At 38.7% G+C, this 12143-nt stretch overlaps 1 protein-coding gene across 1 annotated transcript in view; it reads right to left on the bottom strand.

The window, feature by feature from the left end:
* Window positions 1-2111: 2111 nt before the first annotated feature.
* LOC126260085 (uncharacterized) overlaps window positions 2112-12143 on the bottom strand; it is a 158996-nt gene continuing 148964 nt past the window's right edge. Inside the window, exon 6 of the mRNA XM_049957297.1 lies at window positions 2112-4214. Within this exon, the coding sequence (XP_049813254.1) occupies window positions 4105-4214 (110 nt within the window). The 3' untranslated portion in view covers window positions 2112-4104. The remainder of the gene's footprint in view (window positions 4215-12143) is intronic.

Below are 12143 nucleotides of genomic sequence, written 5' to 3'. Positions count from 1 at the left end.
TGGCTGTGTTCCTCATGATGAATACCAAAAGAAAAATACTCGAAAATACTGAGAGGAAGCAAAAAAATTTGCTAGGGCGGTGAATGAGAAGACGCAATGGAATGGTGACTGAGATGAAGACAAAGGGAAGTAGAACACGTCAACTAGTCAACAACATCAAGATAAACACATCCTATGCAGCTAGGAAATGAACAGTGGGAAACTGGGAGGACTGTAGAATGGCGAACTTGCAGCGATAAGCCTGCCTAATAGACAGAACACACCACCATCATCATTATGAGAAGTGAGGTGAAAAATGCAGACTGAATAGGAATGAAATCGGAATATACATTTAACTGCAGATGCGAAATTCAGATCTCGGCTTCGTAGTACACCAGCAAATTAAAACCAAAATTACAAATACTGAATGCGACCTAGGTAGAATAGTGACACTTGTCTAAATATTACATAGAAATCATTCGCATCTATACGGCAACATGTTCACTTTCTGACGAGCAGGCGGAAGAACTCTGCAAAGAGTTACGGTACTGAAGCTGATAAAAGGCATCAAATTGCTCTAAAATTAGAATAGAGAAGTTTTATATGAAAGTTTGACGAAAATAAAAGAGCAACTGTTTCGTGGGAACTTTGGATATAATACGGAAACTGCTAGGAACAATAATAGTCTATGTCCTTCGCACATTACACCGGAAAAACTAAACACGAAATGGATCAAATGAAACTAAAAAAAATGATTTCACTTTATTACAGAATAAATACTTTATACAAGATATGAATATCCGAAATTACTTAGAATATCATGTGACCATGGAGCCACCAGAAACGGAGAAAAATGTATACAAAGCTAGAAATAAACAGCCTTACCATCCAGGGAGTCCGATATGCACATTACGAGAATATATTTATGAATGACGAGGATTCCTGTCCAGTCAATGGCAGCACGTGTGGCAGATTGCTTTAGTTCAAAAAATTTGTTTTTGTTGTGGACCCCATTTCAACTACAAAAAAGCACTGACGAAAACCAGTGATCCGATTTAATTAGCGTTTATATCGTTACGTTTATCTTGTTCTCGTTCTTGGTGACTCTGTCGAAGAAATTTGTTCCATGTCTTCGTTTACTTGTCAGAACAAAATTAGTGACCACATAGATGAGCTTCAACCTGATACTAAATTAGTAGAGGAACCAGGACTTGTTAATGCCTGAATGTTGCACGGAGAAACGCTATATTCAGGACTCCCCCAGAACACTGGTTCGACGCTCATCGCAATCTTATGTGTTACCGCTGCGTAACTGATCAGCCAAAATTAAGGCACGGTTATGGTAGGCCATATAACGCGTCTTGGTGGCGCCCGAGAATACTCGGTTTGCTACAGCAGCGTGGAGACAGCTACACAGTGCTAATCTTGAGTCTCAGTATGTATTACGTTATTACGATATAATGTACAGTAGAGCTGACCGGACGAATTCATTTTTAAACTTTTGGGATGCCAAAGGCAGGAAAGAACTTGCATTCATAGTTTATTTTCAATATTTTTTTAACAACGCATACTTTTAATTAATTAATATTTCAGCTGATTTGCACGGAATATATATGCACAAATTGAAAGTTCCGCAAGACAAATGAGGGTGCCTTGTGAAACCTTGTGCCATTTCATGTCGCAACTTTTTTTTTTTTTTAGGTCTTTATGTAGACAGTGGAACTTGGTAGCAGTATTCACTCACTAACGCCCAACGTTTATTGAAATTCTTAAGTGAGCATTCATTGTTACAAATAACTACAACATCAGGTAATAAAAGAGTTCCCATTTTTTCTTCAATTTTTCGGTGGTCCTCTAGCCATTAACCACCGCAATGGTAAATTTCTCACGTTCTAGTTTATTTTAATCAGATCTATCATTGAATTTCGTTCAACATTTGTCCAACTCAACCTGCTTAACAATCTTATTTATATTTGCAGTACTGCTGACATAACCTGCAAACCCTTAAAACACATTTCTAAATTTACTTCCAAACTTTATGCACATCTGCACAACTGCAACAATGATAGGTATAGCTGCTGAAACAAATGTGTGTTCAATTCAATGAACAGGCAATTTTTTATCAGTATTGGTTTCTTTTGTTACTGTTTATTTACATTTTTTTTCAAAATGTAGGTACAAAAAGTGTTCAGATGCATATTCAAAATGTTGCGGTTACTCAGTATATATAAAATCAAACAATATTCAAAACGTTGTGGTTACTCAATATATAAAATCAAACAGGCGACAAATCTGCAAATATCGCTTCCTGAAAACAGTAGCTGTGGTTCACAAACCAAGCCTATTGCATTTCTCCAGATTCTTGTAAGACAAACCTCACATCTCAAAATATTGCCGCAAATAACATTTTATTTGATGATTTCTCTACGTCCATGAAGATTTTCAGTCATTGTTCACGATGCAGTATAAAGACATATTTCGTCTTCAAATCATTTTCAGTTGAAGCTTATTTAAAACGGGCTTTCTTGTAACGCATGAAGAGATGAACTTTATTATTTTAATTACAGTTCTTTAATTTTTCTTTCATGTGATCATTTATTTTTATGTAGAAATCAATAAAACTAGCAACCGTTGCTCTTACTATATTTGTTATCGTGTTATTCACGCCTCGCTATAAAACAAAATTGACACCATTTGAAACCCACTTTCCGAGTACCAAAATCATACGAAACTGTCTCTGTTACCTCCCTTTAGTAATAACACAACGAATGTACCCCTTTGCAGACATACCTTTTGCATAAATATCCGAATCTTGAAAGGCAAAGGAAACATTATGGTTAACATTTCCAAAACTTGTTACATCATTGCCATTCACCAAATTATTGACTGTTACTTGTTTGATTTGTAAACGTATTCATTCGTCTGTTGAAAAAAATGTTAATTCTAGGTAGTTTGATTAATTTTAATGGCATTAACATAAAGAAGAAATTTTTAAATGACTGTATTCACCCTTAACTGTGCTATTTATTACGATATCGACTACTGCAATTTCGATTTTAGGTCATTTTCAAGACGTTATAGGTGCTGAATACACAGCAGTAGTCAATAATAAAAACAATGTAAATGATGTGAACCCCTATGGCTCATGTCAGCCTTGGTGACGTACCACATTTGTACAAGTCGGATGAGTTATCTATCACAGTCGATAGCGAACGAAACCATTTTAAAAAAATTATGAGAAAGAGATCCCCCCTACAAATACAGATGTGTAAAGGAACATCGAGACATTTGTCTGCAGGATCGTCGATAGACAGGAAGTGTTTCCTCTGTAGTGAAAGTACATCGCCGTACACGGAAAGCTTATACGATAACCGACTAATTTAAATTCTAAAAATTTGTTTATGTGGTTTGGGACCAAATGGCAGTTGAGGTGCCTTGAACATATGTCATAGAGTCACAGATGTATCTTTGACTATTATCTCTAACATAAGGACCGACTGTTTGATACCAAACTCTTCTCTCAGAAGAAAGCGTTTAGCCGCCGGTTTTATAGGTGTTTACACATATTCAGAGGCAATAATGCAGAGAAGTGTCATTGACAGTTTTCGGTGTATCAAGTAAAGTTGAATTTGCTAAATTTTTCGATAAATTATTGTATCAACAAATACAACAGAACCATGGCGTCATAACTATTGTGTAAATTGCCGTCACAAGCACTTTCGTATTTCTGAGGCAGTTTTACGAAACACATATTGCCAGAAAATTACGAATATAGAAGAGACTCCGTCAATGCGAGTAAGTAACGTGTTAACCTACCGCCCAGTGCATTAAAAAATATCTGCAACCTTGATATTTAATTTATATTGGTCTTTACAGAAATAAACGAAGTATGTGGGACTATTGGTTAGTGAGATTCATGTTAGATGAATTTGTATGGATATCTGTACACATTAGCTTGATAACTTGATGCTGTAACTGCAAGAACCACACACACACAAACACACACACACACACACACACACACACAAACGTTGGCAGAAGCTATTTTCACTTTCTGAAAGTAATGATCCATTGTCCAATTATGATGTCTTTCCTCGTAACTGATGACACTCTGGAGAGGACGCTCTAGTCTCGCTCCAGCCGTTTGTAAGCGACGTCCAGACTCGGAGGCGGTGACTCCAGCAAGAACTTCCTTCGGAGGGACTCGACAACTATCAGAGCGTACACTTGTAGAGCTGTAAGAAGGAAAAAGTTGGTAAGAAGCTCGTTAGTAGTACTGAAAGAAGAAATTAGATGGCATAGATGGGATTTCCTCAAACAAATTTAAGAAGTGGATCATATATTACATAAGGTTATAGATTTGCTATCAAATCCAGTCGATGGATAAGAAATGAATTGTAAATTTAATTTTCTGTGTTCTTCATATATACTTTCGTGTCTACAACAGCTGTCAGGGGATAAGATAATAGATTTAAGAGTCGAACGTCCTGTCGAAATTGAGCCCATCAGATACAATGAATTAATTTGGACATGAACAATCCATGGTCTGATTGAAGAGTTGAACCTGGCATTTCTGTTATTTGAAAACAAAAACCGGAGAACCCGTGAATCAAGATAGTGGGAAGCACATTTCAATGATGGTACTCCAGTATGATAGTCCATTGTACCAGTGTTAATACAGAGAACTTTGCTGCCGGGAATACTGATACACATGAGTCCACTGGCTGACTGGCATGTCTCATGTGTCGTCCGTAACTGATTTAGTGTCATTACTATCTGATTTCTATTCCCATTAATTGAAAAATAGTTAACACTTGCTGTTAGTAACATCAGTGATTGCCAGCATTACGCATTCTACTTGGATACTGATTCCTCCTCATGTAATATAGTCTCCACATGTAATACAGTCTGCAGTTTAACTGTGTCATAGATGGGCCAGGTTGAGCACAGAGACGCAACAGGACAATGAGTTTGCATTTAGCGCAACCTCCTGGGACTGCGGCTAGCCTTTCAGAGGAGAGTGTGACGGGATCAGGCAAGTTGATCGCCTAGGGCAGGTACCACATGTAGAGTTCACGCACGATGCGGTGGCGGATGCGAGTTCATCCGTTTGTTCGGAAGGAGAGGTCGACACTGTCTCCTCCTTTCAGCCAGTCGGCGAGAAAAGAATTGACGCAAACACCCTGTAATTTTTCTCAAGCGATTTTACGGAAACTATTTGGTAAAAAATTCATTTTTGCTTTATTCATTTTAGCTTTATACGTCACGCTCGTTATGAGGTGCCCATCATTTCTTTAATGGTCATAGTTACTGTGACATGTATGTGGATATAGGACACTCCGCAAAATTCGGAAACATTTGCTATGAAAAACAGGCGCTGCTATGATTTTACACTTGTTGCATATTACATAAAACGTTGTTGCGTACGAAATTTAGACAGTATACTGAATTTTTCTTTAGTCTTGGGAGGAGGTTTCTATCCCTAACCAGTTTCTAAGAAGTTGATATGACGAAGCACTCTCATTTGCTATCGCGCCGCGCCAGCGATAAAGTCACAGCGTAATATTCACAACATTCCCCATATTTCATAAACGGTTTGAAATGTAGAAATTAGATTCTGGCAAATTATAGCATGCAAAGAGGAGAGTATTTTTCCGTTGGCTACTATGCAAAATTTCAATATCTACCATGTTATTCCACTAAGTACAGACTATTTTGATGAAAGAATGTAATTTTTAAGGGCCATCAATAGCTGGTGAAACGAGAAATGCTATGGGTTTTAGAACAACATAAGTGCAGACTTTACACGTTTATTTGTTACCGGTGACGTGCTTTTTCAAAAAATACTGACCTTACTTCTCCTCACTTCCTCATTTAATAAATTTGATAAACCACTGTTTCAGAACTCTCGCAATTGCGTCCACACAAGATGTTGGTGAAGTGAAACTGTGTAAATTCCACTGTGTTTTAGCAAAAGAAGCTAATTTTAATATGGAAACAAGAGAAATCTGTAGGTTTTAGTCAAAATTCCCCACTCATAACACTTCTCTGAAAGTTACAAATGGTTAACAAGCCAGGCGAAATAAATCCCTGCATTTTCAGCGGAATTCGCTTTAGATACTAACCAAAGCAGAGGTGACATTTAGTTTTGAACGGTCACCACGCAAGGGTGGGCGTGAAGGGGCCCTGCTTAATATTCACAAAAAAGTGTGAGTGTAGGTTTCAGTTTAGAATGGCACTTCACCTCCAGCACTCGGAATTTCGCCGACAGGACCTGCCTGTAGCCCCCACCACTACCGCTTTCCCCACACGTCTGCACTTCCACAGGCCATGTGTTCTGTGTGGGCTCTACCGGACAGAGGTCTGGGCATTGTTTAGTACAGACATCTGAGAGTCGCGTTCCTGCACTTCTTCTTATAGTGCGTCCAGCATAACTTGTGGTCCTGGCCTACATTCACAGAAGTCATATGACATAGCATGACAAACAATGGTGCTTGTGCGGAGTCTTACTTTTTACAAGCAGTGCTGTCCAGCGAAACACGTCTCCAGGCAACTTTGTTTTGTGCCAACAAGTCGACTTCCAAAAACACTTTACAAGAGGAAGTCAGTAATGGGCAAAGCTCTCAGTGTTCCTGAGACATTGTAACACCAATATCGATTGTAAGTAGGTTATGCTAGGTAACTATGTGTATGTGGTTATGAAGTGGTTAATCTTTACTATTTAAGGTCATCGATTTGTGAAAGAAAATTTAAAGTTTCTTATGTATGTATTGTAAAAGCTAAAGAATGTTTAAAAGTAATGAAATTTCATAACATATGTCTGTTCACAAAAGAAAATTTATACATTGGAAGCTGGTTCATGCTTAGGCAACTTGTATTGTAAAGTACGATGGTTGGAACTTTAATTGTGGCAACTATTTATTTACAGCTCGTACAAAATAGATACGTGCTTCAAAGTTTTACTGACTTTAAAAGCAGTCACCAGGATTGTGTATAATCCGCTACCAGCGATGTGGAAGTCATAGGATACTCTTAGCAGTGCCAATTGTGTTGACAGTTGGAGCGGCGCGGTCTATTGCCTGACGAATTTGCAGCAGTTCTGAAGCGAATGCCGTGAAGTGTTTCCTTCAGTTTAGAAATCGAGTTGAACTCACGAGGGCTTAAGTTAGGGGAGTGCAGTAGGTGGTAGAGCACTTAGCAGTCCTATAAGTCAAACAAATCAGTAACAGCTTGCACTGTACATGCTTGAGTATTGTCCTGCAAAATGATGGTCAGGTCCTCCAGAAAGTGTCATCACTTCTATCTCTAAGCTGGTCGTAAGTTGTGTTCCAAAAATGAACAGCATAGAAACAGAAGTGATGACACTTTCTGGAGGACCTGACCATCATTTTGCAGTACAATGCTCAAGAATGTACAGTGCAAGCTGTTACTGATTTGTTTGACTGATAGGACTGCTAAGTGCTATACCACCTACTGCACTCCCCTGACTTAAGCCCTCGTGAGTTCAACTCGATTTCTAAACCAAAGGAAACACTTCACGGGATTCGCTTTAGAACTGCTACAAACTCGTCGGGCAATAGACCGCGTCGAACCAACTGTCAACACAACTGGCAATGCTGAGAGTATCCAACGACTTCCACATCGCTGGCAACGGGTTATACCCAATGCTGGTAACTACTGGAAGGTCAGTAAAACTGTGAAACACATATCTACTTTTTACGAGCTATAAATAAATAGTTGCCACTATTAAAGATCCAACCCTAGTATACAAGCTGTAGGGAACCCCCTCCGCTACGGAAGTGGCTTGGCGCACGGTAAAATGTGGTTTTGGCGGTCGATCTGGACGGCTACTTGGTGGGAACGCTAGGCAGTCAGTGGCTAGTCATTGTACGGTAAACATCGAGGGTGCCAAGGGAGGCATTTGGAAGTCGATTTATATGGAAAATTGCCTCACATGTGGATTGGGCTGTTGTCTGGTGCGCTTGGTATTATGGAATGGCTCTAAAACGAGAAAAATCCGTCGCCAAAAGAAATTGTAAAGAGCATTCAACATCAAGAGTGTGAGACCAGTTAGCCACCACGTTGCTTGCCACCACTATTTCCCCACTGCTCCGCCAACTTCAGGAACACAGATACGTATTATAGCATGGACCAGTGTATTTGTGTGAGCGTTTTTCAATAATAATTTCAAGTGTTATAAACCTGTGTTTGAACCTTAAAGTTATCCTAATAATGAACCAATGCAGCATCCCATCCTAAATGTTCAGAAACCAAGTGACCTGTTTCTAACTAAACAGTGACTTGTTTCCGTATTAAATGTGCTAAAGTTCAGTGCCAGAGTCTGTAAATGTTGCTATCTAAAATATCTGCTTCACACGTGGTGAAAAAGGTATATAAATTGAACTTATAAGGAATGTAAATTTCTATTGATTGTTGCCATGAACTATTGTCTGAGGTTAATAGAGCTTTGTGTTTGAGTATTTTGCTTTAATGGATAAAAATATAAACTATTCCAAGTGGGGTTAGGAATCAATATTAGTGAATTTCACTTTGGTTCTGGAATAGTCACAGCGTTTGCCTGAAGAGACAGTAACAGTTTATGGGTCCCCACCATATTCTTATATTCTAAGGAAGATAATTGGGATTTTCGTTGCTACTAAAAGAAATCTGTGACATTTCTAAAAATGAGAGTATAAAAAGTGTATGTGTAGTATTATTTAATTTCATTTGTGGTATGTATTTGTTAGTCTAGTCAGAACTCTTTTCATGCCCAACTTTAGTCCAGTGTGTCGTATAGTAACATCTCAGTGCTGAATTGATTAATGATTGAAATAGTAACTATTATTATTATGAGTGAAGTACCATTTATCTTCCGACGATTACTGATTTGTGTAAATGGTAACTACTGCTATCCATAACGTAATTTGCCACGTAGTCGTGTGTATCCAGTGCGCTATTCAAAAGGAGTATCAATGAAAGTCACTTTAGCCAATCATTCAATTTCCTTCAGTATAATGTTTCAATTTAATATGCCTAATTAGACTGGTGACCGTTTATTGTTTCATTCGTATGAACTTTACTACTTTCATTATCTCAAAAGAAAGTCTGTTTCGTTTTTCTATTAATTCCCATAACTACAAAATTACTGTTTGATACCCTCGGTCCATTATGGGCAAACACACTGTCAAACACAAAAATCCTCCCAGAGGGTAACACTAGTCTGTGAGCATAGCGTTGCCCGCATCTCGTGGTCGTGCGGTAGCGTTCTCGCTTCCCACGCCCGGGTTCCCGGGTTCGATTCCCGGCGGGGTCAGGGATTTTCTCTGCCTCGTGATGGCTGGGTGTTGTGTGCTGTAGTTAGGTTAGTTAGGTTTAAGTAGTTCTAAGATCTAGGGGACTGATGACCATAGATGTTAAGTCCCATAGTGCTCAGAGCCATTTGAACCATTTGAACCATTTGAGCATAGCGTTATACTTGGCGCAGACTTGCAGGGGAGTGTTATAAAGTGACGGAGCTGCATTGTGGACAGGAATTCTTTCTCTTTGTGAAGGGAAGGGCCGAATATTCCGGCGCCACGTCACAGGGTGTGAACAAACTCTGCTCTAGAAGGTTTTAAGAGAACTAATCATTGGTTAATGTTAAAAAAATAGAAGAGAACCTAAGTCAGGATGCCAGTTTCTGAGAAATGTGGAGCTGGAGGCGACTTATTGGCTGAAGGAGAAAACATAGCTTACACTTCGTTTGGAGATCCAATGCAGAGCTGATCTTTTGCAGTGTGTACCAGATCACAGTGGTCGCTACTTCCCACACAACTGACTACAGGATATGGTGAGAAGCTGCAGCTTGGGAGAGCAAGGTACGACAATAACCACACGTTTTTAAGAGTGCTGTTATAATCAAATACATTCCATGCATTTAATGTTTTTCCTGAGTGGCTGAAGGCTCATTCATGGCTTGATCAGTAATGCAGTTTTCGTGTGTAGTTTTCCACTCTCCTGGCAGATTGAGGTAGGCTGTTGATATACTTTCCGGGATGTGAGGTCGTGGTCCAAGAACTTTTCTGCTCCTTACGTTTCGTCCTGGACTGCGCTGGACTTCCTCAGAGGCGCTGCTCCGCTGAGTCTTGCCGACTGACTGGTCGGGTGTCTGAGAGCGACTTATATATTGTGAGAAAGGGGGGCGTGGTTCAGGTGACACGTGATGAGCAGTGACAATCCATAGCAAAGATAAGGTTGACTATTGTCAAAGATAAAAATTGTTAGCAATTTTGTAGAGCCACTGACCATACATCGCTAAGTTTCATAGCCTCCTCTTTCCTATTAAAATTATCATGATGTTTATAAATTTCAATAGCTTCTCTATAAAGCCGTGGATAGTAATTTAACGTTGTAGATAAAACTTCGGTATCCGAAAACTTCACTTGGTGGTTGCCTGGTTGAAGAGCATGTTCCGCTACAGCTGATTTTTCTATTTTTCCAAGTCGACAAAGACTTTTATGCTCTTTCAGTCGCGTGTTTACGCTTATTTTGGTAGTACCAGTATAAACTTTACCACAGGTACATGGAATTTTATACACACCACATGTCGACAGATCGTAGTACTTGACTTATTTTCTTTGTTGGTTTAAAAACAGGTTTTATGTCATGTTTTCGTAAAATCTTACTGATCCGATCTGTTACTTTTTTAATAATAGGGAGAACTACTGTATTTTTCTGTCGTTGTGGTTCTGTCGGGATACGAAATATCCCTAAGGCAACCGCGAATGCAATTCGAATTGAAACCACTAGAGTTTTAAGCCACAGCAGACCTCTAGAAAGTAATTTAACAAAAGGTGAGAGGAAGGCTCTTATGGATTTGAATGCAGATGAAGAAATAGTGGTTCTTCCTGCAGATAAAGGGAACGCTACTGTTGTTACGAATACAGAAGATTACCGAAGAAAAATTTTGAACCTTTTAACGTCAGGGCAGTATAAAAAAAAACTTGCGAGGGATCCTACAGCCAGTGTACTTAGGAAAACAAATAATTTGATTAAGTCATCTACCTCTATCCGAAAAGAAGATAAAAGAACTTTGTTGAAAAGTGAAGCTATGTGTCCTCGATTGTATGGTGTACCTAAAATTCATAAAATAGATTTTCCTTTAAGACCCATAGTCAGTGCCATCAATTCTCCCACTTATGAAATAGCAAGATATTTAACAACTTGTTTACAACCATTTATTGGAAAAACTGACTCATATATAAAAGACTCGCGTCATTTTATTGAAAAACTAGAGGGACTAACTCTGGCCCCTGAAGATATTCTTGTAAGTTTTGACATTGTGTCCTTATTCACAATGATTCCTGTTAACGAAGTTATGATTTTCATAGCGGATATTTTTCCAGAAGATTTGACTGTTCTTTTCAGACATTGTCTTACATCAAGTCAGTTCCAGTGGGATAATGAATTTTATGAACAACTTGATGGAGTAGCAATGGGTAATCCATTAGGCCCTGCGATTGCCAATCTTTACATGGAAAAATTTGAACAATCAGCCCTAGACAAAGCTAATAACAAACCATCTCGTTGGTATCGATATGTAGATGACACATTTGTGGTTTGGTCCCATGGCAGAAAGGCCTTGGACTATTTCTTTGATTATCTAAATAAAATTCACCCAAAAATACAGTTTACCATGAAAATAGAAAAGGATAACAGAATATCTTTCTTGGATGTCTTAGTTATGAGACGGTCCGACAGAAGCTTGGAATATAAAGTCTTTCGGAAGGCAACAGATACGGACAGATATTTACATAAAAATTCTAATCATCATCCACAACAAAAAACAGGTGTCATAAAAAGTCTTACCGATCGAGCGGAACGGATATGTACACCTGAACATTTGGATGCTGAAGTGAAACATCTGAAGCAGGCTTTTGAAAAAAAAACGGCTACTCAAGAAAAGAGATAAATAGAATTTTGCGTCCAAGGAATAGAAGACCAAAAGATAAGAATGAACCACAACGACAGAAAAATACAGTAGTTCTCCCTTTTATTAAAAAAGTAACAGATCGGATCGGTAAGATTTTACGTAAACATGACATACATCTACATCTACATCTACATCTATACTCCGCGAGCCACCTTACGGTGTGTGGCGGAGGGTACTTATTGTACCACTATCT

Source organism: Schistocerca nitens, chromosome 5 (assembly GCF_023898315.1).
Source record: "Schistocerca nitens isolate TAMUIC-IGC-003100 chromosome 5, iqSchNite1.1, whole genome shotgun sequence".
Taxonomy (NCBI): domain Eukaryota; kingdom Metazoa; phylum Arthropoda; class Insecta; order Orthoptera; family Acrididae; genus Schistocerca; species Schistocerca nitens.
This window is presented reverse-complemented; position numbering and strand designations above follow the sequence as displayed.